The sequence below is a fragment of the Gorilla gorilla genome, chromosome 1, assembly GCF_029281585.2.
Source record: "Gorilla gorilla gorilla isolate KB3781 chromosome 1, NHGRI_mGorGor1-v2.1_pri, whole genome shotgun sequence".
Taxonomy (NCBI): domain Eukaryota; kingdom Metazoa; phylum Chordata; class Mammalia; order Primates; family Hominidae; genus Gorilla; species Gorilla gorilla.
In genome coordinates, this window is record NC_073224.2 from 104,015,569 (window position 1) to 104,042,012 (window position 26,444).

The following is a 26,444-nucleotide window of genomic DNA, read 5'->3' on the forward strand; positions in this document are numbered from 1 at the left end:
CTTAATAGAGTGACCAAACATCCCAGTTTGCCAGCAACAGTTTGGAATTACACCTTTTGTCTCAACATATATATACCTTCTTTTCAATCTCAGTTGTGTCCCAGTTTGGATGAAAATGTAAATAATCATGCTACCATTGAACAAGTCTTCTCAAAGGCTTTCGCTGATTCATGATAAAGCCAAAACTCTTACCCTTCGCATTCAAGGACCTCTGTGATGTGACCCTATTCTATTTCTACAAGTTTTTCTTTTCTTTTCTTTTCTTCCCCTGCCCCACCTTTTTTTGAGACAAGGTCCTGCTCTGTCACCCAGACTGGAGTGCTGTGGTGCAAATCAGGGCTTATTGCAGCTTTCAACTCCTGCTAGAACTACAGGCACACACCATCATGCCCAGGTAATTTTAAATTTTTTGTAAAGTTGGAGTCTCATTATGTTGGCCAGGGTCTTCTTGAACTCCTGGCCTCAAGTGATCCTCCTGCCTCGGCCTCCCAAAGTGCTAGAATTACAAGTGTGAGCCACTATGCCCGTCCAACTGCTTTGCTTTTTCAGAGAATAAATCCTGTAAAGCTGACTTGGTCAGTTAACTCTACTTTGAACAGACTACTCCTTGCCTTACCTGTGTTTTGCTTTATGTGATGTATCTCTGAAATGAGATTGAATATTTTGTCTGGATGTGATGTTTGTATCTTTTATCAGCACTTAGAGCAAGGATATGCATGTAGTCATTTCATCAGCATATCATAGCGCCTGAGAGCTTGCAAATAGCTCTTCCATCTGACTCGAGATCATCCCATATGGGATTGACCCTAAGACATGCCCAGCGATAAGTGCTGGCCATATCCTTCAGAAAGATGCCTCTGTATTATTCAAGGATGATGTTTGTACTTAGGTTGTCCCAAAGGGCTTTGTTATTGAAGGAGAGGTCAGGGTATTGATTCTGTGGCTTACACAGGAAGTACTACTCATACGCCCAGCTCACTGATTCCTGGTATGATGGTATGATGGGGCTGACATGCCACTGAGCCATGCTTCTGTCTCCAGGAAGGGCAGCACCCAACATCAATTACTCTGACTTGTGTTTGGTGATAAATCAGCAGCATGGTTGTAGTATCATGAGGACTCATTGCTAAGCCTTGGCTATTAGTTTTAAATCGGCTGGATATCATCTCAATGGAAGAAACATTTACTGACAAGTGATTGGCTTTCTGGGGTTATCTTTTCATCAAGGGTATCTGTCTCTTATAATCTCAGGAGATGAGAGGAAACATGACTGAGATCCATGGGAAGTAATTCTAACTGCTTGGATTTCACTCTGTTCCCTAAACCCTACAGCCCTTTCCAGAGAAGGATCTCGTACATTAGCAGTTTTTAGCTTATTCCTCTTTTTTCCCAAAACTTTTATTTTGTATTGTAAATTCCTTTTAATGCATACTTAGATGAAGACATTTATGGTTTCTAATTCATTGATAAAGAAAATTATTTTGAGTGAAAAAGGGAAAAGGAAATATAAAAGAAAAATCAATAAGTGCATTTTTAAAACTTAGAAATCTATATAGCAAATAGCATCATAACTAAGACAGAAAGAAAAGTAATCAGTTGGGGGAAATTGCAATACATTTGCTAAGAATATAGAAAAAACAATCCTTACAATTTAATTGGAAAAATGCAAGTTTGCCAATACAAAGAACAATCAAAGGCCATGAACAGGCAACACACATACTACAAAAGAAACACAAGTGGGAAAAACAAGTTAAAAATATGTTCAATGTGGCCGGGCGCAGTGGCTCATGCCTGTAATCCCAGCACTTTGGGAGGCCAAGGTGGGTAGAGTTTGAGACCAGCCTGGCCAACATGGTAAAATTCCGTCTCTACTGAAAATACAAAAAATTAGCCGGGTGTGGTGACGGCATCTGTAATCCCAGCTATTTGGGAGGCTGAGGCAGGAGAATGACTTGAACCCAGGAGGCGGAGGTTGCAATGAGCCATGATCGGGCCACTGCACTCCAGCCTAGGTGACAAAGAGAGACTCTGTCTCCAAAAAAAAAAAAAAAAAGTTCAATGTGACTAATAATCAAAAAATGAAAAATAACAAAAGGAAATATTTTGGGTTTTTCTGATGTAGATTGTCTATCCAGTTTATTCATATCAGATTGGCAAAGATTTATTACCTAATAAAAACTCAGTGTTGGAGAGGATTTGTGGAATTGAGCACTCATGCTTTATTAGTATGAAAGCAAATTGCCATAATTATTCTTCATTGTAATGTGATGATAAATTCATTCAACACATACTTGATGGTGGGTAAATGAATTAAAATGTAAATGAGCATACTCTTTTACAATGTTTGAACATCTAGGAATTTCACCTAAGGAAATAAGGGAATGAAGGAAAGAATATATGCATAAGAATGTTCACAGTAACAAATTAGAAATAATAGGAGTTCAGTAAGTTTTCAGAATACAAGACCAATATTCTTATATCTCTGAAAATAACAGAAGATAAAAAATTTAAAGATGCTATTTTAAACAGAAAAATGCATGTTATATAATAATATGTATATTTTAAATGAACTACATACTCAGGAAAATGGATCACATGACTACAATGAGAAACTATTTCACACTTATCATAGGATAATTATATAAACATCTAATATCACACAGTGTTGCCAGCATGTGAAGCAAAAGGCATTCTCACACTAAGGGAGGGAGTGTGAGCTGGAGATCAATGTGACAGCATATTGTAAGGTTAAAGATGAGCCTATCCACAATTCAATTGTGTGACCCCTCAGCACATATCCTAGAGAGACTTACCTAGGCCTAGACAACAGAGAATTTTAAATAGTGGAATTATTTAGATTTGCAAGATAATTAGAAATAACTTAAATATTCATTAAAAAGAGATTTCTTAAATATGTAGTAGTGTGGTTGTAAGGTGAAATACTACATAGCAGTAAGAAATGCACTAAGCTAAACCGATTAATAGGAATATCTCACAAATGATTCTGTGATAGGAAAGCAAGTTTGCATAAGATTGCATCAAGTGTGTAATGTTTGAGTTGAAAATATGTAAACTAAACTGCATATTTTAAGGAAACTTACAATGTAATAGAAGTTTAAAGAAATACATAGGAATACGTAACACCAAACTCAGGATATTCCTCCGGAGGGGAGGGAGAAGATAGGTGCCAAATGTATAAAATTGTTTGCGTCTTTGTTGGATAATCTGCAAGGAATTATTTATTAAACAAATATTTATACTTTTTAAATATCAATTTCTCATAACAATTACAAATATTTTAACTAAACTTTAAATTAAATAAGAACTTTTAAATTTTAACTTTTATTTCAATAATGTAAAATTTAATTTAAAATTCTGACTTTAAAATGTGTATATATATATAAATTGTATGTATGCCCTTTTAATTATTAAAAAGAGAAAAAAATGAAACATTTTGTCTTTCTGATGTAGGGTATCTATTCAATTTATTTATTTATATCAAATTGGCAAAGATTGAGTGCCTAACAAGAAATTTATTGTATTTTATTATATGAAAATTCTGAAATAGTACTCATTGAAAATCTTTCAATAAAATCAAATCTATGCATTCAGGAATCTTTTTTCTAGTTGCTCACTAGTATGCCTCAACTGTCTAAATAAACTCCTAGAATATTTTAGGCTCTTAGTAAACATTTATTGAATATTTGATTTATAGTGTTAATGGCTTTCTAGTTTGTTTCTTTCATATGATTTTGAACATACTGAAAATTTTATTGTGATGGTATTAGATCTATCGAAATTTCTCACTAACATTTGTTCTGTTTCTTTTGTGCATAAAAAATATTTTTCCAAGGAGAGTTCTACTTTGTGATTCGATTTTAAAAATTAGCTCCTTAATTCTCCTGAAACTCATTTTGTTAAAGAACATAACTTGTTTTTTTTTCTCCAGTTCAGCTTACTAAATAAGCCATCCTTTCTCCACTGATCTATATGCTAACATATTTTAAATTCTTTTCACACAAAAGGGTCTCCTGGCTATTTATGGTACTCCATTTCCTCCCATCGTATGTGTTCAAGATGAAGATATTTTCTTTGCACTTGGGTGTTTTATTGTGCGAAAAATCATAAGGCCTTCAAAACAGCCGCTTTCATCACTCTGAGACCTGTGGAGATGAGGAGTTTTCCAGAGTTTCTGGGAAGCTAGTGATGGAAAGGGGAATTCTCAAAGGACTGTGATGGGGCCATCTCCTCAGGATCCTGAACACTGTCTGTCTTTCTGGGGAAGGTCCACAACACGGCCCAACAGATCATTCCGGGAGTCCACTCTCTGGCTATCTGCCGTGTGTTTGGTGAGCAGAGGAGGGGGATAGTGTTGGTATAGATAACTGTGGCAAGTATCTTGAAAAAATACTTGCATTTAACTCTCTGTGCCTAAATTTCTGATTTTTAAACTGAGGCTAAAAATGGACCTGCTTCATAGAAATTTCAAGGATTAAATAGTATACTGTGAGCACACAGTGCCTGGCTTATTGAAATTGCTCAATCAGTGACGGTTCTTGTAATATTACCCATTCATCAGAACACAGAACAATACAGAGTAAGAGATGTTCTTCAGGGAATGAGCAGATGGGAGTCACCAAGGTGGCTGAGAAGATTGTCTTTACCCTAGCAACCCAGGATGGTGGTACTCCTCTGCCACTGGTCTGAGTATCTAATGTGGGAGGAAGTGCTGAAAGAGGGCATTCTGGATCTTCTCATGTTGCTTGGACTGTGTCATGATCCTGGTCTCAAACTGAGTGGGAATTGTGGAGCATCTGTATGCATGAACAAGAGGGTCTTGTTAAAGTAAATTAAAATGGACACCGGACCTGAAGAGTCCCTGGACAGACAAAGCCAGTTAGGCCTCATAAATGACCTCAACTTTGCTTGATCTCCAAACATAAGGGAAACGTAACTTAGGCTATTTCTTGTAAACGCCTATATTAAAGAAAAATGATACTTAAAACCAACCAATCAGAAGCCACCAGCTACCTTATAATTATGCAACTAGGGACTTTCAGCATGATAGACTGAGTAAGAAAATGGTGTAATAGCAACCAATCAATAATTTTCTTCACTTTACTTTTGTGTTTGCTTTATAAAAGCTTTCCTCTTGTGTTCTCTTGACAGAGCCCTCAAACCACTTCTGGGTTTCATGAATTGCTGTTTGCTCTTTAAAATAAACTCTTTAAAATTGTATTATACCTCAGTTTGCTTTTTAACAGTCCCCACATGTGGAAAGCAGAGAAGAAATGAAGTCCAGTCCCACTGCTTGATACTGGTTTCTGGACTCATCAGAGAGCCGAAGAAGAAGGGAAGACTTACAGGGACCCTGCAGAAAACTGATGTCCTAGTATTTAAGGAGCTCCTTACCTTGAAGCATCTGTGAGTCCCTGTCTAAACAGCTCTGGTCCTTAGAGCTTGGAAAAAGTAGGAAAGAGATAAAAATGTCACCTTTAGCGGGAGTACTGTGAGATGTCCTCTCCTCCCTGGAGGAAGCCTTCTCAAGTTAAAACACAGGGTCCCCTGCCTTAGGGAGCCACAGGACAAGGAGAGAAGCCCAGCCCTTCTCCTCAGAAATCCCCCAGGATGGTGTAATACCCATGTCCCCTGGACTCGGAAAGTCCTTACCCAAGGCCTATATGCTGCCGGTCCCTATGGAGTATCCCTGATCCCAGTGCAGAGGCCTGGTAATACAGGGGTTGCAATTTATAGGGATTCAAACTGCCCTTTCTTCAGGGACTCCATGCCAGATGGGGAAAGAGGAAGCACATCTGGGTGGTTCCAGGAAGAAAGGACACAAAAAGTCATGATAGGAGAGAGAATAGCCTGAGAATACTAATATTGAAGGATTGTAGTGTTAAAATAGTGTGAAAGTAGAGGACATATTAGACAAGCTTCCTGGAAATGGAGGAGGCTGACTGATATTGATCCAGAATCCAAACCTCAGGACAGACAAGCAGAAGGACTTCTAGAAGCACAGAGGCAGGGTGTCTTTCACAGAGTTGGACATTGTTTCCAAGCTCTTGACACCAGGGATGAACACTTGTGTGTTTGTATGTGTGTGTGTTTGTGTGTGTGTGTGTTTGCATGTGTGTGTCTGTAATTTATGACTCCATTTGTATAGGCAGTGGCAAGAACAGAAACTCTTTGAGGTCCATTTGCAGAAGTGAGCTTAAAGGTTTATTTGTACTACAGCAGTCTGCATTTTTAAAGTATAAGCTACATGGAGTCATTTTGCTATGTTTGCTGAAGGAGGAGCATGGTAAAATTCTTTGGGAGAATAGATGGGGAGAGAGTGAGGGTATCAGGAAGAAGGAGGCTGACAGCTGAGTAGGATAATTCTGTCTTCCTTAATAACCAGGGTTATTAAGTCACCATCGCTCCACTTTGGTCCTCCCTTCCACATCTGGCCTTATGATGGAGGGTTGGGACTGCCAATCCCATTTCTCTTTGCTGGAGGTTTCCTGAAGTCTCCGCCAGTAGGCGGAGCTAGAGAGAACTTGGGAGACTGGCAGAGTGACAAGGACCAGGCTTCCTTAGATTCCCTTAGAATATTACTTCTCACCCCAGCAGGAGCAATTTATCCCTTTAGCAACAGTGGTTCCAGTGTGAAGTCTTTCCCGCTCACAAAACCAACCTTGTTGGGTTCTCATGGAGACAGACCCTAGGGCCAGCACCAGCTTGTGCCCCTCCTCAGAAGCCTGAGTCCAGACACACAGGGCCCCTCCTCTGAGCTCAGGGACCCCGGCACCCATGAGAAGGGCCCCTTTCTTAGAGGCCTGAGTTCCAATTCATGGGCCACTGCTCCAAGTTTCTAAGTTTTGATAGTTTTGAGACACTCCCTTTACCTGCCATTGGTAGCATGGTGGCAATGACAGTTACCGCCTCCATGAACTCTTTTTGTCCTCTATTGGTCTTGTCAGTTCTCTGATGCCAAGTAAGCAACTTTTTATGTAAACTTCTGTCTATTAAAGTACATCTCATAATTCTCTTTCCTGACTTGACCCTGGCTGAGGCACTGAGGGGCGAGGGTCAGCTCTGGTGAGGACCAGGAGTTGAAGGAGTTAAGCAAGCCATGCTGCTTCAAGGCCCAGATAACCGGGTGATGGAGCTGAGATAAGACATGCTTATCCCTCTGTTCACATTTACAAGCAAGAGTAATGCAGTCTAGAAAAAGCTGATGAGCAGATTATTTGTTTTATTGTTTCATGCACAATGGAGATTGCCAAGGAAATCAGGGGAATGAGGCAAGGACTTCTATTTGGTATTCCCAGGCCAGGCGCACAGATGGAATCAGAGGTCAGAAGAGGAATTCTTGTGAGAGGGCAGATTTCTGGATTCTAAGTCGGAGGAATCTTCCAGGACAGAGTTTGAAATCTTTACTAAAATGTCCCAGCAACACAGTCAGTCCCAAGGAAGATGAAGTTGCCCCTTTCATGCCTCTAAATCTGCTCTTCTAGGCACAGGGTCCACTTCAGCAGCAGCCTCCAGAGTGCTGGCCACTGCCCCCTCCGCAGCAGCTGGAGCCCGCTGAGGGCTGGCTGCAGCAGTCAGAGCTCTGTGGTCTGTGGCGGTGGGACCTACGCCGTCTGTGGTGGCTCAGGCAACAGCCGCCTCCCCCAGAGCTGCAGCAGCCACCACCCCCAGAGCTGCAGCCGCCCCCAGAGCTGGAGCCACAGCAGCCTCCGGAGCTGACACTGCAGCAGGAAGAGACTGGAGGGCACTTAGGGGGACATTTAGGGGCGGGGCACTTGGGAGTGCACTTGGGAGGGGGCTGGCACTGCTGCTGGCTCTGCTGGCAGGACATCTCGGTGGCGGGTGTTCAGGAGCTGAAGGAGGGTCAGACAGCAAGTTAGATGGAGGCAGAGGACACCCCTGCCTATTCTTGTCCTTTCTGCATTATTTCTAGACCCTTCATTTTGAAAGCCTTATATCAAACATAGGAAAATCACCTCTAATGTTTTTATCACTCTCAATGTTTACCAAGTGCTTTCATTCATGGATTCTCATTTCAAACCTTATTTGAGATGTTGTCATGCAATATATAATCTCCAAATATGTAAATAAAGTTTCTGCTCATTAAAAGCTCCTAAGTGTGGGAGAGAAGTCCAGGAAATAAATTCGCTCCGGGCCAGCATTCATTCTATCACATCACCAAGAATTCTGAAAATGTTCAATGTTGAGACCAGTTTAGAGATGAAAATCTCTTTAAGGAAAAATCAAAATAAATTTCTATTGGAAGAACTGATATATTTCAGTTTGCATAAATAGAGAAAACTATAACCGCAAAGGATGTTGGAGTCAATTTGTTCCAACCAACTCAATATATAAATAAAGAAACGGAAGCCAAAAGAGGTAACTTCACTGGCCCAAAGTTATTCATTAGCAGTCACATTCGTTCCTGGGTCCCCTGGTTCCCATCCTGGGCTCTGCCCTTTAGCACATCCTGCCTCCCCAGGCCTGTCCCCAGGCACTGTCACATGGCTTTTAAACTCCAGTGTGCACTCAGTTTTCCACTACAGATCTTCTTGTTGGCATCTAACAAGATCCACAGGTGTCTCTGATCCTTTCTTCCTCTAAGTAGCAGTGTTCTCAGCATATCTTTTCTAAAAGTGAGTATGTCTGTATTTCCAAAATTATATTCCCACTATGCAGCCCACTCTAGCAACATCCAGTGGCCAATGTGTTTATTCTCTAAAACCAGAGAAACACACTGAGCAACTGAAAACAATTTGGTTCCTCTAAATCTGTGTCATACAGCCCTCCAGATCTTACCAGTTCTTCCTAATCTCTCTCACTCCACCCCACCCCTCTACCTCCTCTTTCCAATTTTCTGCCCCCACCCCATTCCTTGCCAATCACAATTCCAGGCCCCTGAGGCCCTGCCTAGACTCTACTCCTGCCCTGGTCTGAGTATCCATCCCCTCCTTCCCTGGCCTGGGCATCCCTCTGTGGAAGCCCCTGCTCCTTTTTCCAGGGCACACTTACCAGGATCACAGGCAGCACAGGGTTCTTCAGCACCGCAGGAGGTGAGTGGATGGGATGCTCTGGCCCTGAGCCCTTTTATTCTGTCCTTGGGTGCTGCCTCCAGCGGTGAGACAGAGCCTGGGCATGAGAGGACCTGCCTCCCGACACCCACATAGGTCTTGTGACGAGTAGTGACTGGCAGTTCTGCACATACCGTCCTTCATTGGTGTTCAGGGGAGCTGCTGTCAGCTAGGAAAGAGCTTGGTGGAAATGGGGGCTTGTGGTGGGTGAAAATGGACATCATGGTTCCTGGAGTCCTCAGTGGCCTATTTCCTATGAAGATGGCTCTCTTCACAGTCTTGTAGTCACACTTATGAATTCTGCACAAACAACTCATTTTTCCTTCTATCCTAGATACTAATTTTCCATCTAGACCTTTGGGTCCATATAGCTTGGTTAAAAATCCACATGCCTGCATTGTGGGGTTTGTCCATGTGCACATGGGCATCTGTGTGCATCATAGTAGTTGAGAAAAGAGGCCTTGGAGACCCTGGCAAAGTACTCAATATTTTTGGCCATTGGCTTTCTGATGTTTTAAATGAAGATAATAAGAGAAATATCTTTTCTGCAGCATTTACAAATTAATTAAGATAACAAAGGGGAAGTAGCTGAGATAGTATGTGGCATGTGGTTATAATCAGGAAATGGAAGGATAGGTAGATAGATAGATAGATAGATAGATAGATAGATAGATAGATAGAAAAATAGAGGCAAATCTGAGATTTTAATGGACATTGGGAATTTTTAAAGTCACAGATGCCTTTTAAGTTAGGTGGCTCTTATTAAAACTAAAGGCCATTTTTTTTCCTCCTACATACCTCAGTGAATAGGGCTTTCTGAAGGTAGATCCAGAGTGGGTATAAGAAAAGAGGAATAAAGGATGTATATTGCCCCAAATTATAGCATAAAAGAATTTGCAGTTTCCTGAGGAAAAGCTGAAGGGATGAGGTAAAACAAAGTTGAGAAGGGTGAAGAGAAGAGAACAGCCAATGAGGTGGCTTTGAACTGTGACTTGGAGTGGTGTAGTTGGTATAGACAAGAATAGACATAGTCAATATTTAATTTGAAATTATTGGCTTTGTTGCAATACACATTTCCTGGGTTTAATTTCCCAGTTTCCCATGCTCAAAACTAACCAAATGCAAAATCTAACAATGAAAAACCAATATTTGAAAAATAAATATGGTCAAAATTACATATAACATCAAAAAATTATTGGATGGTTTTAGCAGATTATAAGTTGCAGAAGAACAGATCGGTGAACTTGAAGAAATTGTTCAAACTGAACTGAAGAAAGGGAAAAATATTTAAAAAATGAACAGATGATCAGCGACCAGTTGAATAATATCAAACATTCTAGCACCCATGTATTTAGAGTTTCAGGAAGAGAACTACAAACCACTGCTCAATGAAATAAAAGAGGATACAAACAAATGGAAGAACATTCCATGCTCATGGGTAGGAAGAATCAATGTCGTGAAAATGGCCATACTGCCCAAGGTAATTTACAAATTCAATGCCATCCCCATCAAGCTACCAATGACTTTCTTCACAGAATTGGAGAAAACTACTTTAAAGTTCATATAGAACCAAAAAAGAGCCCTCATTGCCAAGTCAATCCTAAGCCAAAAGAACAAAGCTGGAGGCATCACGCTACCTGACTTCAAACTATACTACAAGGCTACAGTAACCAAAACAGCAGGGTACTGGTACCAATACAGAGATATAGAACAATGGAACAGAACAGAACCCTCAGAAATAACGCTGCATATCTACAACTATCTGATCTTTGACAACCTGACAAAAACAAGCAATGGGGAAAGGATTCTGTATTTAATAAATGGTGATGGGAAAACTGGCTAGCCATATGTAGAAAGCTGAAACTGGACCCCTTCCTTACACCTTATACAAAAATTAATTCAAGACGGATTAAAGACTTACATGTTAGACCTACAACCATAAAAACCCTAGAAGAAAACCTAGGCAATACCATTCAGTACATAGGCATGGGCAAGGACTTCATGCATAAAACACCAAAAGCAATGGCAACAAAAGACAAAATTGACAAATGGGATCTAATTAAACTAAAGAGCTTCTGCACAGCAAAGGAAACTACCATCAGAGTGAACAGGAAACCTACAACATGGGAGAAAATGTTTCCAATCTACTCATCTGACAAAGGGCTAATATCCAGAATCTACAATGACCTCAAACAAATTTACAAGAAAAAAACAAACAACCCCATCAAAAAGTGGGCAACGATATGAACAGACACTTCTCAAAAGAAGAGATTTATGCAGCCAAAAGACACATGAAAAAATGCTCATCATCACTGGCCATCAGAGAAATGCAAATCAAAACCACAATGAGATACCATCTCACACCAGTTAGAATGGCGATCATTGAAAAGTCAGGAAACAACAGATGCTGGAGAGGATGTGGAGAAATAGGAACACTTTTACACTGTTGGTGGGACTGTAAACTAGTTCAACCATTGTGGAAGTAGGTGTGGTGATTCCTCAAGGATCTAGAACTAGAGATACCATTTGCCCCAGCCATCCTGTTACTGGGTATATACCCAAAGGATTATAAATCATGCTGCTTTAAAGACACATGCACATGTATGTTTATTGTGGCACTATTCACAATAGCAAAGACTTGGAACCAAGCCAAATGTCCAACAATGATAGACTGGATTAAAAAAATGTGGCACATATACACCATGGAATACTATGCAGCCATAAAAAAGGATGAGTTCATGTCCTTTGTAGGGACATGGATGAAGCTGGAAACCATCATTCTCAGCAAACTATCTCAAGGACAAAAAACCAAACACTGCATGTTGTCAGTCATGAGTGGGAATTGAACAATGAGAACACATGGACACAGGAAGGGGAACATCACACACCAGGGCCTGTTGTGGGGTGGGGGCAGGGGGGAGGGATAGCATTAGGAGATATACCTAGTGTTAAATGACCAGTTAATGGGTGCAGCACACCAACATGGCACATGTATACATATGTAACAAACCTGCATGTTGTGCACATATACCCTAAAACTTAAAGTATAATAAAAAATAAATAAATAGAATGGGGGAGGAAACAACATATTTTTAAATAATGGTCAAAAATTCTCCAAAAGTGATAAAAATTATTAACCCATAGGGCCAAGAAATTAATAAATCCCAAGCAGGATAAATACATAGTAAGCCAATAAATGGTACTATAGGTCCAGAAAGAGGATACCAATTAGTCTTGGAAGACTGGTGGAAGAGAGAGGGATTCTGAGGGAGGGTGTCTGGGAAAGGTTTGTTAAGGGTGTCTGATAGGATACAGGCTTTAAGTGGTAGTGAGGTTTAGACAGCTTAGAGAGATGGAGATGGTAGGGAGTAGGGAGGTATGTGGAGAAGAAGTGAAGGTTATGACAATATATACAGGGTAGGAGGGGCAGGTGGTCTTTTGTGGTTGGAATGCAGGGTATGTGATAGAGAACAAGGCACAAGTTGAGGCTGAAAGAAAGACTGAGTTCAGCCTGTGGAAAGTCCATTGTCAGGGCAAGTGACTGGGCTGTATTGAGTGTTCATCAGAAATCCATCTCCTGAAGGCTTTAGTTAAATTTTATTTTTTAAAGTGTATGTTTATTGTTATAGGATGGGAAGAATGGTCACATTAGTGCTGGATTCTAGTATGGAAGAGGACTTTAAGGGAGACCCTGCGAGAGAGGGTGACATGGTTTGGCTGTGTCCCCACCCAAATCTTATCTGGAATTGTAGTTCCCATAATCCCCACATGTCATGGGAGAGACCCACGTGAGGTAATTGAATCATGGGGGTGGTTACCCCCATGCTGCTGTTCTCGTGATAGCGAGTTCTCACAAGATGTGATAGTTTCATAAGGGAATTTTCACCCTTTGCTCAGCCCTTCTCCTTGCTGCCGCCATGTGAAGAAGGATGTGTTTGCTTCCCCTTCCACCACAATTGTAAGTTTCCTGAGGCCTCCCCAGCCATTTTGATCTGTGAGTTAATTAAACCTCTTTCCTTTATAAATTACCCAGTCTTGGGTATTTTTTTTGGGTATATCTTTATCAGCAGTGTGAGAACAGACTAACACAGAGGGCAACAGCAGTAGAAAATGAGATGAGAAAATACCATTGCTGATAATCGCCAAATATTACTACATATCCACACTCTCATAGTCACAATTTCCAATTCCAACACCCCTAAAAACTGAGTTTTTGTCTGATTGTTGACAATATTCATATGGTGGCCGAAAAAAAAAAACCTGACCAGAACAGACAGTGAACTCCCTTCACTTTGCTGTAAATATTCTTATTTTCTGTTGTAAAAATATAAATGTTCTCCCCAAGGAGAAGGATCCCTGAAGCTTTAGGGATAGCAGGTGGTCCTGGACTGCCCACCCTTACCTTGCCTGCCTAATATGTGGTCAAGTCCTTGGTTGTAATTCCATGGTATTGAGACTGAACATGGCCAATTTTGAAGCATGCCTGCAGTGTTACTAATGAATTTGATTCACTGTATTACCCTCCTTAAAAAAAAAATTTCTAAATTTTGAAACACATCTGTTGCTAAGGATCTAGGATGAAAGTCATTGGAGGAACAAATAAATCTAGCATTTTTCAGGAGGAACAATCTATCTCTAATAATCACTACTTTGTTTAGGAGAACCTTGTATCAGTCTGTCTGCCCAAATTCTTAGACTTAAACAAGACTCAGATTCTCCCCATTTGTAACTGATACCCCAAGATTCTCCCCACTCATAATCATATCACCAGCCCTAATTCATAATGTGTTCCTAATGTTTTTACTTGTTCTCAACTAGTCTCCTGTATTCAGTGGGTACCCAGAAGAGCAGTCATGGGCACCCAGAAAAGCAGCTGTGGGTATCCAGAAGAGCATCTGTAGGCATGCTCTTGAAGTCCTCCCAAGGGCCCTTGTGCATTTTTGTCTTTTTCTCCTTTTACCTATTAATCCCATTGACTAATCATCAATACAAATAATTCCTCTTTGTGTTAAAAAGACCTGTGTTATACTTTTTCAAGACAATAGAATTTCCTGCTTATACATTTTTCAAGTTGCCACTAGCACTCCATGGCAACTAAGTAGGAAGGTTAGAAAGTGAGTATTCTGAGCTCTTGGACAAGTTTGCCAAATAATGATTATAATTACTGGCACAGATAATCTACTCACAATTGCCATAATAGCCAAGATAAACAACTCTTCCATAATCAGCATGCAGATCCCTTGGGGAAAAATTAAAACCTTCTGTATATCCTTAAAGGTGTAATTGCTTGCATGTATTTGCATGTATTCGTGCCTTATAGAGACTTTTTATTTTTAATGAATGGGAGGTTCTTGGGATGGAGGTAAGGGGAAGGTGTGATTCACTGTTGGCTTGGGATGGCCCTGAGGACAAAGCCTAAGACTTTCCTCTAATTCAGTGGTTCTCAATGGGGTGAGGTTGGGGATGGCCTGACTCCCACACCCCAAAAGAGGGCATTGGACAGTCTGGATAAGTGTTCGATCATCACAGCTACTGTCATCTAGTTGGTAGAAGCCACGGATGCTGCTAAGCACCCTTCAAATCACAGAATAGGCCTTCTCTAAGAAAGAATTATCTTGTCCAAATCGTCAGTAGTGCTGAGGATAAGAAATCCTGCTCTGGTACAGGAGGATTAAGACTATACTTACTGGAGACACCTCTTGGATTTCTCACTGAACAAAGCAAACCTCAGAAGAATGCTGATGAAATGCTGTAGAAATGAATGATTAATTAACTTATTGCTCAATCCAGATTTCACATTCAGGCCAGGTCAAGGAAGGACACCTTTCAGTGACTAAGGACCCAATCCCAATTCGAGGCTAAATAGTATTTCTGATTGACTGCAAAGCCTCCCCTGTCTCGTATTTCCTCTCCCTCTGGTGAACTAAGGAGCCATGCTGATGGCACACTGGCTGAGTGGCATCAATACACTGATGACCGTCTGTGATGGCTGCTGACCTTGCTGTGCTTAACCCCACCCTCACTCTGACATCTGGACTTCCTTCCCCTAGATCTTATACTTCCTCTAGACTCAGTGTTTTGCTTAAGGCATTTTTCCAATTCACCCTATCCGTGTCCTCTCTGCTATTCCATATCCCACCACCGCTTCAATTCCTCCTCCTTGAAGCTTCCTGCCTGCCCCTGCTGACCACAAGCATCCCTACATGTGCATCCCTGCGGTTCATTTAGTCTCTGCTCCTGCCTGGGCTTGAATAACCCTTGTGGCCCACCTCCTTCATCAAACAGGCCATTCCCCAAGCCAATCGTCCCCCTTTTCTCCAGGTGAATATTTCACTGCCAAAAGCAAATATATTTTTAGTGTTTTATAATATACTGAGTATTTTAAATAGCTTATCTCATTTAATCCTCAGAGTGATCCAGACAGGTAGACATATTTTCAGCTACATTTTATAGATGGGGGAACTGAGAGCCAGAAAAATTGCCTGAGTCAACACTTCTCAGCTAATGAGTGGTACAACTGGGCTCAAATCCTCCTCTCATGATGCCTCTTCCATGCCCTTTCTATTGCCGAGTATTTAGGCCCCACAGCCTCTCAGCCCCTTCTTCCACACATCTAGCTCAGTACTTCTCCCCTTTTTGTACTGTTTGGGATGCTTGCCCAGGTCGTCTTCTTTGCTATATATGTTCTGATTTCCAGATTAGTTGTATGTTTTGATTTATTATATAATTTTTTAAAATATGCCCAATGTTTGCTTTTCTCTGCTAGAATTTAAACTCCTTGAAAATAAGGATCTTGTTTTGTTCACTGATTTACCCCAATCATCCAAAATACTGTCTGACACATAATAAATATTCAATTAACAATGACTAAATGTTTGTTAAATGCACGGATGAACAATATATTTCATTTCCAAACAGTTCTGACTATTACTTTTTCTTTATTTCTAGCCAGAATCTTCTTACAGTTTCCATGCATTGAAACTGAACTCTTTGTTTTACCAAAAAAGCTGATTCTTTTTCTAAGTGAAAGCACTATAAATAATGCAAGATGGAAGCATGCTAGTCCCTTCAAAACGTAGTGTTACTCTTCCTTCCACAGGGAGGCAGATCAAGTTTTGGAGCAAGATTAGCCTAGGCTTGAATTCCATCACTATCACGTCTTAGATGTGTGACCAGATAAGCTAGTTAACCTCTCTAGATTTTGTGTCTTCTAATGTATGCAAAATGGGATGGATGATGTCACCTTTCCAAGTTGTGAGTATGAGGAAGGATTTCCCACCTCAGATGGTGGCTGGCACATAGTAGATCACTATCCTCCAGCCCCACACATTTGACCTGAGCTGACCACAGTGCTCAGGTGTGTGCATATCTGTGCCAAGCAGAATGACCCCATCACACAGAGCTATTCAGAACAGGAGTTCGTTGCCGTTTGGCACAATCTCACTCTTGGCCCACACTAAGATTCTAATCAACCAAAATTTCTTCACGTGTGCAACTGTGCATATACCCACTCATCTTCTACAAGTGTGGCTAATCTTTAATGTACATTAAAACTTAATGTTTACTTTAATTACATTTTATCTTGTCAGATTAAATTCATTATTCTTGCCCATGTTAAATCAGAATTTTACTCTTCAATTCTCCTTCATGACTTGAAGTAACCTGAAATTTAGGCCAGTTTCTTTTCAAGTTTCTCCCAAGGTGCTGATAAAAAGTTCATTACAGCAGGGCTGAGAATGGAGTCCTGGGACCAGCATAAAACTTCCATATAGTGTTAGGAACCAGGAAGGATATTTAATTAATGAGGACCTACTCCTCACCAGGCTGTCTGTCACTAAGTCAATGATGCTGATAGCATGCCTGCTGTTATCTCTGAGAGGGGAGAAGAATCCCCTCTCTCCTCCATCATCAGCTAACTGCCACTCATTTGTCTCATCTCTGACTTGTAGTTGCCTCCTTTAGGCCCTGGACTTGCTAAACTGCCCCCTTTGTGGGTTTCCATGGTACTCTGAGCCTCCCATATTGAAGTTCTCACCATATTATTGTCTGCATTGCTCACTAGTGTATCTCCAGGATCAATACCAGTTCCTGAAAGATAGCAGGGCCTCAATAAATATTTGTCAAGTGAATGAATGTGTTGACGCAAGTTCATAAGTGGTTTCCTCCCTCCCTGATGGGCGTGCACTAGAGAGTAGAGGAAAGGTGTGAATCTAGCTCAGGGTTCCTATGACAAGATGTGATGGGTAGATTTGGCACAGCTTGGGTTATTCCTAGGCCCCTAGATAGGTCTAGCTTAGCCTTCCAGAACAGGAAACACCATCTTTTGGAGGAATGAGCTGGATGGTCTCTGGTGATGAGAAGCACATAGATCATCAGGCATCACCCCATCTTCCTGACTAGTCTCAGGCATAGGCATGTGGATCCTCTAGAATCCATTCATGCCATGCCAGAATTCATGATTCCCATTACTGCTGTCTACCTATGGATTCCAATATGAACAGCTGAGCTATTCTCTGATGCATAACAGTTGTATTTGTTGATGCACTAAAGGGTGTTATAATGTGTAGGACAAACTGTGGGATGTGGAATTTCTTTCTCTTAATGTCCAGGTAATGCCTGGGTAGAGGAGAGATATGCTATGGCTAGACCCCCATCTCCCATATGTCTGTAACATATGCCAGATCCTCTCATTCTGGGTGTTTTTGGTGGCAGTGAAGTTGGGGATTTAATTGTGGAAAAGAAAGAGATTCCTTCATCTTAAGGTACTTCTAGACCAAGAGGTAGATAATTTGTGTCCCCACATGGACAATTACATAAAACCTCCTACAAGAAACCAGTTAACAGTCAGCTCTGTCTTCACCACCACTGCCACATCCTACTCATGCTGGGGCCAGATATGTACAACTTTCAACCCTCCTCCTAGGCATTGAGTAAGCTCACACACCTGGATATTCATTATAGAAATGGTTTTCACTTCTGATTGATCAGAATAATTCTCAAATGGAGGTCCCCGATTTTCATTCTGGAAGTTCAAGCTAAGTAGTTCTAGGATGTATCCTGGGATTCTGTGTCTTTGAGTACCCCAAATAATTTCACTCTAGCATACTGCCTTCCACAAAAAGGAATTTTAGATAACCCACCTGGTCTGGAAGGAACCTCTGAGAACATCTTTCATTCTACAGTGAAGATCCCACCGTGGAAAGCTTAGAAAGGAAGAAAGATACAGAATTGCAGAAGAATGTAGGCAGGATTCCAAAGTGAGAAGCGTGATCTTCAGGCCCAATCTCTCTCATGTTCTCCCCTTCTCTGGAAGCCAGGCCCCAGTTCTGAGGCAGCATGGCTGGATGTCAGGCATGGACATCTGGACTGATCACTGCCTTACACTTTGTGACTTGGCCAATTCATGGGCACTTCTGAGCAACAGTTCACCAGACTCTGGTACAGAAGCTACACAACCTGTGCACTGCCTAACATCCGTGTGGGATTTGAAGAGGAACCTCTCTGGTGGGTTTTTGAGTACATCGAAGGGCCTTATAAATGGTCTCTTTTGCTCTTTTGGATCTTCAGCCTTGGTCCTGCAGACACTTTAAGTTTCGTTCAAGTGGTTGACACAAAAGGAAATGTCAGAAAGCCAAGATGCCTGTCATCAGTGAAATGGTGGATGGTGGAGAGTAGAAGAGATGACAGGGATCATCAAAGCTATTGCTGAAGGACTTAGGATATCCTAAAGCATACTTCTGAGGTCACAGCCCCTGTTGCCAAATGCATTTTAAAAGCTCCAAGCTTTCAAAGCAGACAGTTAGACACACAGACAGACACACAAAAAGAAACATGAAAAACAGACACACACCCCTGTGTGCCTTTTTCCTCTGAGGTGTTTGTCTCTGGCTGTAGAAATGGTCTGGGGGCTGGCTCCTGCATAGCCCTGGGCAGTGGAGAACACCAAGCCATTGGGGGTTTCTTGGCTCAGCTCCAGGCTTGCCCAACCAAAGACCCCTCCATTCTACCATCATTCTGGGAACCAGAGTCTATCCCCAGGGGATGGTGCAGACTACAGAGCATCGCTCATTCAATAAAGATCCTCGATGGGGACCTGCTGCCCAGACCTGGGGGAGGTCAGGACTTCTTAGAAGTGAACGCCACTTTCTCACAGCCAGTTATATGTTTCTTCAATATTTTGAGGGAGTGAATGATCTGCCCCCAAGCATCCCCAGGCAAGGGGTTCCTTGTCTAGCAGTGTGTTTTCGAGGCTATGGGAGAGATGTAACAAGAATCCCTTCCCAAACTAGAGCTTCCAAGCCTCTCCCTACCCTGCCCTCCTCACTCCCACCCAGAGGCCTGGGTGATGGAAACCTAGAGATGCTCTATGGGGCCAAATTCAGGCCCTGCCAAGCCCCTGGGGGATGTGCCACACAGCAAATTCAACTCTAGAGTAGCTTGGATTTTAAGAGAGGAGGCAGATGTGGAACTGAAATAACCCATTCAGTGATTGAGAGAACTCCAAGATTGTGTTAGGAAAATAATTGGGTTAAAACAGGAAAGATCTTCGGAAGAGGCAGGGACTGTGACTAAGATCAAAGGTTCCATGTGTGGTAGAAAAGAGTGCAGACTGGGAGTCACGAGTGGCCCTATGGCTTGGGCAAGCCCTTAAACCCTGAGTGCTTAGGTTTTTAATTCTGCAAAAGGGCAAAATTATAATGCCTGCCTGACCGAATATTATGGGAATTAGAGGATGGATAGATATGTAGATATGTGTCTGTATACATGCACACAGATATACACATACTATATATGTACATTAATATTCTATCTGCATATGGCATTTCACCAAACCAGTGATGACCAAATGTTCCTGGGCATCAGCAGCACCAGGAGAGCTGGTTAAAACACAGCTTGCTGGGCCTTGCTCTCAGAGTCTTTACTTCATTAGGTCTGGGGTGATGCATTTCATTTGCATTGCTAACAGGGTCCTAGGTGTTGCCGATGCTGCTGGTTCAGGTACCATATTTTGAGGACCAGTATACTAGGTTATGCACTGACAGTAAACAAGGTTATGTCTGTCTCTCTAACCAGGACCATCCTAGCAGACGAGCAATAAATATTGCCCAACAAATACATAAATGAATGGATTTCACATGAAGGGCCTCAGTTTTCCTTTATATGACACAGGGCTCTACTAGTTGGTTTCTGAAGTCTCCGCCATCAGCCTGGCAGAACTAGATCCCTTGGGCAAGGGAGAAACATACTACTCAGAGCCAGGCCCTGGATCTGTTTCCCAACTATGGCTCTGTAGCTGTGAGGTCCTCTGGGGCATGGACTGTGAGGAGCAGGACAATGGATCAGATGTTCAGAGGCCCGGGCCAGAGCTGCCCTCCGCTGTCCTCCTAAGTGGAGCTTTTTCATTCTCTCTCCCTGAGGGAGGTCCTGTCCTCCAGCACCCTCATGCTCCAGAGCCACATCCCCACCCAGCATTCATCTCACCTGCAAGGACTGAGAGGAGAGTCACTTCTGTCTCTTCTTCCCCTCCAGCCCTTACCTTCATGCTGCCAAGACCACCCATGCCTAATGGAATCTGGGAGCAGTTGAGGAATGCAGAGTCAGACTCAAATGCTTCCATAAAAGAAAACAGAAAGAAAAGTAAATAATTTAGTTCTTTTTTTTTTTTTGAGATGGAGTCTTGCTCTGTTGCCCAGGCTGGAGAGCAGTGGCATGATCTCGGCTCACTGCAACTTCTGCCTCCTGGGTTCAAGCAATTCTCTTGCCTCAACCTCCTGAGTAGCTGGGATAACAGGTGCACATCACCACGCCCGGATAATTTTTGTATTTTTAATAGAGAGACGGGATTTCACCATGTTGGTCAGGCTGGACTCGAACTATTGACCTCAGGTAATCAGCCCTCCTCAGCCTCCCAAAGTGCTGGGATTACAGGCATGAGCCACCATGCCCGGCCTAGTTCTGGAAGAAGAGGAGTATCCCCAGAGAGCCTCCAGGTGCTTCATTCTTCCCTTCCTCTGGTTCCAGAGGCAACAGGGCTGTGACTGTGGCCCTAGAGCTGGGCAAAACCCAGTTAACCAAAGCCAGGCCTGAAGTCCTTTACTCCTAGACCGGGGGGAGAGTTATTCTCCCTGCTCCCTCATCCCCTTGTCTTTTTCTTCATCCTTTCCATCTGGGGCCAAGGACACTGAGGGAAGTTTGAAAACTCACAAGACAACCCACTTGGTCTAGGCTTAAAAAGCTCACACCATGGGTACAATAAACTAAAGAAGAAAGGTAATAAATTAAAATGAAAATTCATACTATGTCATATCCATCAAGATGGCTATTACAAAAACAAGACAATGAACAGAAAATAACACATGTTGACAAGGATGTGGAGAAATTAGGACTTGTACCCTGTTGGTGGGAATGTAAAATGATGTAGTCACTATGAAAGATAGTATAGCAGTTCCTCAAAAAAACTAAAAATAAAATTACCTACGATCCAGTGATCCCACTTCCAGGTATCTATCCATAAGAAATGAAATCAGGGATTCACAGAAGTATTTGTATACCCATGTTCATTGCAACACTATTTACTACAAGAAAAAAGGTGAAAGCAACCTAAGTGCCCATCCATCCACTGATGAATAAATAAACAAAATGTAGTATGTACATGCAATGGAATATCAGTCAGCCTTGAAGAGGAAGGAGATAATGGCACATGCTACAACTTGGATAAACCTTGAGAACATTATGCTAAGTGGAGTAAGCCAGTCATAAAAGGACAAATAATGTATTTTTCTACTTATATGAGCTGCCTAGAATTGTCAAATTGATAGAGACAGAAATGGTGGTTGCTAGGGGCTAGAAGGAGCAAGGAATGAGGAGTTATTATTTAATGGATGAAGATTTAATTCAGCGAGATGAGTTCTGTGGACAGATGGTGGTGCTGGTAGCACAACAATGTGAATGTACTTAATGCCATTGAACTGAATGCTTAAATATGGTGAAGATGGTAAATTTTATGTTACGTCTGTTTTACTATCACAATTTAAAATAGCAACAATAAAAACCTCATCTCAGCAAATCAAGGAATAAAAGCAGGAATGACTCAAGACTCAGGCAGTGAGTACATCATGATCTTTATTGTCACGTGGTCTCCTCTCACCTCAGTTCCTGCAGTTGAGCATCAGGACAGAACATGGTTCAAGCTGCCAACCCACAAGCCTTGCTAAGCAACAGCCAGCCCCAGGATAGATAGACACTGAGATTTAGAGATTCTCCGACTCCACTCAGTTGGGAGTTTACAACCTAGTTGGGCGGATAAGGAAGACATGCCTGCAAAGTGAAATAACAATTCAAGAGATGTCACCAGGCAGTTACCAAGTAGTGCGGAGGATGCAGTGAGTTCTAGGAAGTCGGCACAGGTTCTTGTGAGTGGGAACAAGCAAAGAAGGCTCCAAGGGAGAGCCACTGAAAGATGGGGTGGATTTCAGAAGCTGAGGAGGAGGAGAGAAGTGGTCCAGGCAGAGTGGGGAAGAGTGAGCAGAGGCTTGGAGGCAGGGACATCTAAAGTATGGCCTGGGGAACACCCAAGCTGTGCCCAGTGGCCAGACTGGTCTGGCTAGAGCTGAGGATGTGTACGGGCAAGGAGTGACACGTGAGGCTGGAGAGGCATCTGAGACCCAGGTGTGGATATTTGGATGATAGGCAAAGGAGTTTGGACATCACCTTCGTAATAGGGAGTCTCTGAATATCTTTGGAGAGATTCAAACAAGAGCGCACTGGAAATTGTGGAATAGGAGGAACAACATTTTCAGAGCAGGAGAGAGGGTTATCTCAGTCACCTTTCCTTTAAAAATAAGCACTCTTTGCTTCCCCTTTCACTCCAGCAAAGGCATTGCCTTGGTCTCCATGGCCATCCTGACCCCTCCGCTCTGGAAACACATCACCAGGCCCACAGCCAGCACCACTTTCTTGCCCCTGGTTATAACTGGATGGGCCACAGTAGGGAGCTTCGGTGTCTAGGCGGTGTGGACTAGACTCATGACAGCCTAGGTCTCCTGGGTATGGAACTGGATTTGGGCCCCAGCATGGGCTGGGGCTGCGCCAAGGCTCCCTGCAGGGCTCCGGGCTTGGGCAGGGCGCCGGCAGGGGAATTGGCTCTGGTCGTGGACAAGGCTCTGGGTGCTCACAGGGCTGCAGACGTGGACGTGGCTCTGGAATCTCACACTGCCCTGGGCGAGGAAGGGGAACTGGCCGCGGTGTTGGACGTGGTGCTGGAAGTGGTTCTGGATACAAACACGGTTCTGAAAGTTGTCGTGGTAGAGGACGCGGGCGTGGTTCTAGACTTATGCATGGTTCTGGGCGCAGACGTGGACGTGGAGCAGGAGGTGGACATCGCTGCAGTGGTGACTCTGGACACTGGTCAAGACGACGTGGTGGACAGAAGCTTGGGAGCGGACGTGGCTCTACGTGTGGCCTCAGCTCGGGGCAGGAGGCGCCCCAGGAGGGCTGCGGGCCACAGCTCTGGGAGCGGCGTCTGATGGGAGGAATCTCAACAGGACACCTCTGTGGGGGAACCTGCCTGGGGCAGCACGGGGAGGAAATCTCGATTCGGCACTTGGGGCCACGTCTCTGAGAGCAGCTTGAAATGGGGCGGCGAGGACAGCGACTGTTATATATGGGTTCAGAGCGGCGGGGTGGGGTGCAGTAGTTAGGGAAACCTTCAGAGGGTCTTAGTGGCAGGTAGCTGCTGGAGCAGGGCTCAAAACGTCTTGGTGGGGAACAGCTGCGGGGGAAAAGCTGCAGCCGCCGAGGAGGAGGAAGGCATCTGCTGGTGCTCCGAGAGCGGTGCTGTTCAGTGAAGCTCCCATAGGAGCCCTGGGTCTGGCACTGGGGCACACAGGGGCTAAATGAAGCCCGGGACCGATACTGAGGGAAACAGCTGCTGTAGGAAGGCCTCAACTGGAACTGGGGTGTGTAGTTGTTGCAGGTAGCCCTTGACTGAAACTGGGGGCCACAACTGCTGTAGGAGCCTTGATACTGGCACTGGGTGGAGAATCTTCCCTGAGTCTGGCACACTGCAGGACGCCCTCTATACATCTGGACAGGCTGAGGAGCTGGACAGGGTACATAGTTCTGGACCGGGCATTCTACATAACAAGTTTCTGTATAACAAACTGGAGCACATTCTACGAAGCAAGTCTGAACAGGTTGTGAGGCTTCGCACTGCACGTAGGACACCTCAGATTGGCATGGAGCCTGGCTTTGAACAGAGGAAGTTTGAGATTGGGATGCAGCCTGGCCCTTCACCTGGGTGGTCTTAGACTGACATGGAGCCTGGCCCTTCACCTGCTTGGTCTTAGACTGGCACTTCACCTGTGTGGTCTGAGACTGGCATGGAGCCTGGTCTGACACCTGGCAAACTTGAACTGGGCATGATGCAGGGCAGTCCACAATTTGCATCTCACAAGGGGCTTGAACCACCACTTGGCTCTGGGCAAAGGGGGAGTGAGAGGAGCAGAAGGAGGGACCCTTGACGCAGCACTGTTGGAGCGGCAGGCGGCACTGGATCTGCTGCTGGTCACACATGGTCCTGATGCAGCCAGTCAAGAGTGACCTGAGGGCAGAGAGACCAGGGTCAGGAGGGTGAGAGTTGGAGAGGGGGTGCCAGGACCTAGAGGAAGACACCCTGCATCTTCCCTAGCTTTTCTTCCTCCACCCTCAACTTTCACCCAAGTGTCCTGACTTAGTTGGACCCAGGATTAATCTGTTAGACCTGCCCTGGGTCTGTCAAAGGGCACATCCAGGGTTGCAGATGTCCAGGATCTCCCTGGGGGTGGACCTACCAATGCCCAGAAAAGAGGGCACTGATGACAAAAGGATTCTCATTTCGTCTCCACACTTTCTCACATCCAGTGTGGTCTGAGCAGCCCTACAGGAAGTAGAGATAACAACTTGCTCCTAAGGCTATAGCCCAAAGTGGAAACTCCATTCTCACAGGGGCTTGGATTTACTCACACATGTGCACTGGCAGTACACATAAATGTGCAAACATGTAAGAAAGTACATATGAGAATAAGCACTCAGCACCATCTGCATTCACATAATGTCAAAGCATTCACTGGAAAGCGGGCAGCTCAAACCCAACATTAAAAGTTTGTTTCTCTATATTCATTGTTTTTAGATAAATTCATTTAAACATGACACAATGTTTTGAAATAAATTCATTTAAACATGACACATGCAAAGCATGCCCATGCAAAACACACCAGCCTTGGAAAGACTCTGACCACCATGGCAACTTGCCCAGTCAGGTTGCTGTTGCTAATCACCTGAAGTGTGACAGTCTGCAGGCCTCAGAAATGTTTTTCCCCAGCTCTTCTTAGAGGCAAGGTGGAGTTACCTAAGATGGAGAAAGCCAGAAAGTCCAAGGTTCTTAGTCAGAAGACGGACATTCTGCCATACTTAAAGATCTATGCAGCTGGGGCATTGCAAACATAACGTGAGGGCTGCAGGCATACACCCTGACACCATACTTAGCTGGGGAGAGCACAGGGCAGCCTCACTCGTCTGCTTGTGTCAGATCCACGTGTTTATGTACAGGCAGCCCACTGACCAGCAAAACAAAATCATTTGACAACAGGCTCATCCAACAAACCGTCTTTCAATAAGCTCCCCAAATGCTCCTGATGAGGGTTCAAACCTTCTATTTTCAATTTATAGAGAATACCTACATATCTGTTTCCCTGGGGAAGGTAACCCTTCCACACACAACTTTGCTCATAAGGTGTAAATTGCTAATGTGGCTCTTCCAGAAAGATCATGAGGGAAAATAGTACCTGAGGATAAGATCAGGGTTATCAAAGGCAAATACACTAGCTTCACAGCCCTAGCTCATCTCATAAACTCTATAGCTATGCTTCTGTCTCCTAAAACTCACCAGACTTTTCTCCTCAGGTTAATGCACCCCTCGCCCTCCCTGGTGCCTAGCTTCTCCCTTCTTTGTGCCTCACCACTGTGAACCTGGGCTCCCCCCTGAACATCACACCCACCCCAATCCCAGGATCCAGCTGCTAGACTCACCCTCCTCACAGGCAAGCAGTCCTTCAGGCTGAGGCATCTGGGAAGAGGGCTGTCTTTATATAAAGGGTTCTGGGTCTGGCTTGGGCCATGAGACAGCTGGTTGGCATCTGCCTGGCGCATCAATCGGGCTGGCATTCCAGCAGCTGGTTCCCTCCCTGTGTGCCTGCCCTTGCCGTCACCTACAGAGTGTGGGAGTGTCTTGTCTTAGTGTTGAAGCCTCAGGACTACGAAGAACAGATTCTTATTTTCTTCCTCCTTCATTGCCCTAACAGTTTCTTCTCCATCCCT

The 26,444-nt window shown here is 43.5% G+C and overlaps 2 protein-coding genes across 3 annotated transcripts; both read right to left on the reverse strand.

The window, feature by feature from the left end:
- Positions 1-7,220: 7,220 nt before the first annotated feature.
- On the reverse strand, positions 7,221-9,090 carry LOC109029442 (late cornified envelope protein 1F). Its single transcript, XM_019039821.2, has 2 exons — positions 9,031-9,090; positions 7,221-7,871 (listed from the first exon to the last, which is right to left on the reverse strand). The coding sequence occupies exon 2, from the start codon at positions 7,847-7,849 to the stop codon at positions 7,517-7,519; it is 333 nt and encodes a 110-aa protein (XP_018895366.1). The 5' UTR covers positions 7,850-7,871; positions 9,031-9,090; the 3' UTR covers positions 7,221-7,516.
- Positions 9,091-22,190: 13,100 nt separating this feature from the next.
- KPRP (keratinocyte proline rich protein) lies at positions 22,191-26,226 on the reverse strand. Of its 2 annotated transcripts, none has more exons than XM_004026695.4 (2): positions 26,157-26,226; positions 22,191-24,690 (listed from the first exon to the last, which is right to left on the reverse strand). In XM_004026695.4, the coding sequence occupies exon 2, from the start codon at positions 24,660-24,662 to the stop codon at positions 22,923-22,925; it is 1,740 nt and encodes a 579-aa protein (XP_004026744.1). In that variant the 5' UTR covers positions 24,663-24,690; positions 26,157-26,226; the 3' UTR covers positions 22,191-22,922. The 2 variants fall into 2 exon arrangements, with proteins under 2 accessions (XP_004026744.1, XP_055215414.1); XM_055359439.2 differs by lacking the exon at positions 26,157-26,226 and adding an exon at positions 25,406-25,477 and having other exon boundaries at positions 22,216-24,690.
- Positions 26,227-26,444: the final 218 nt, after the last annotated feature.

Coding starts and splice junctions, on each gene's coding strand:
- LOC109029442 (XM_019039821.2), bottom strand. CDS start 7,849: ATGTCCTGCCAGCAGAGCCAGCAGCAGTGCCAGCCCCCTCCCAAGTGC.
- KPRP (XM_004026695.4), bottom strand. CDS start 24,662: ATGTGTGACCAGCAGCAGATCCAGTGCCGCCTGCCGCTCCAACAGTGC.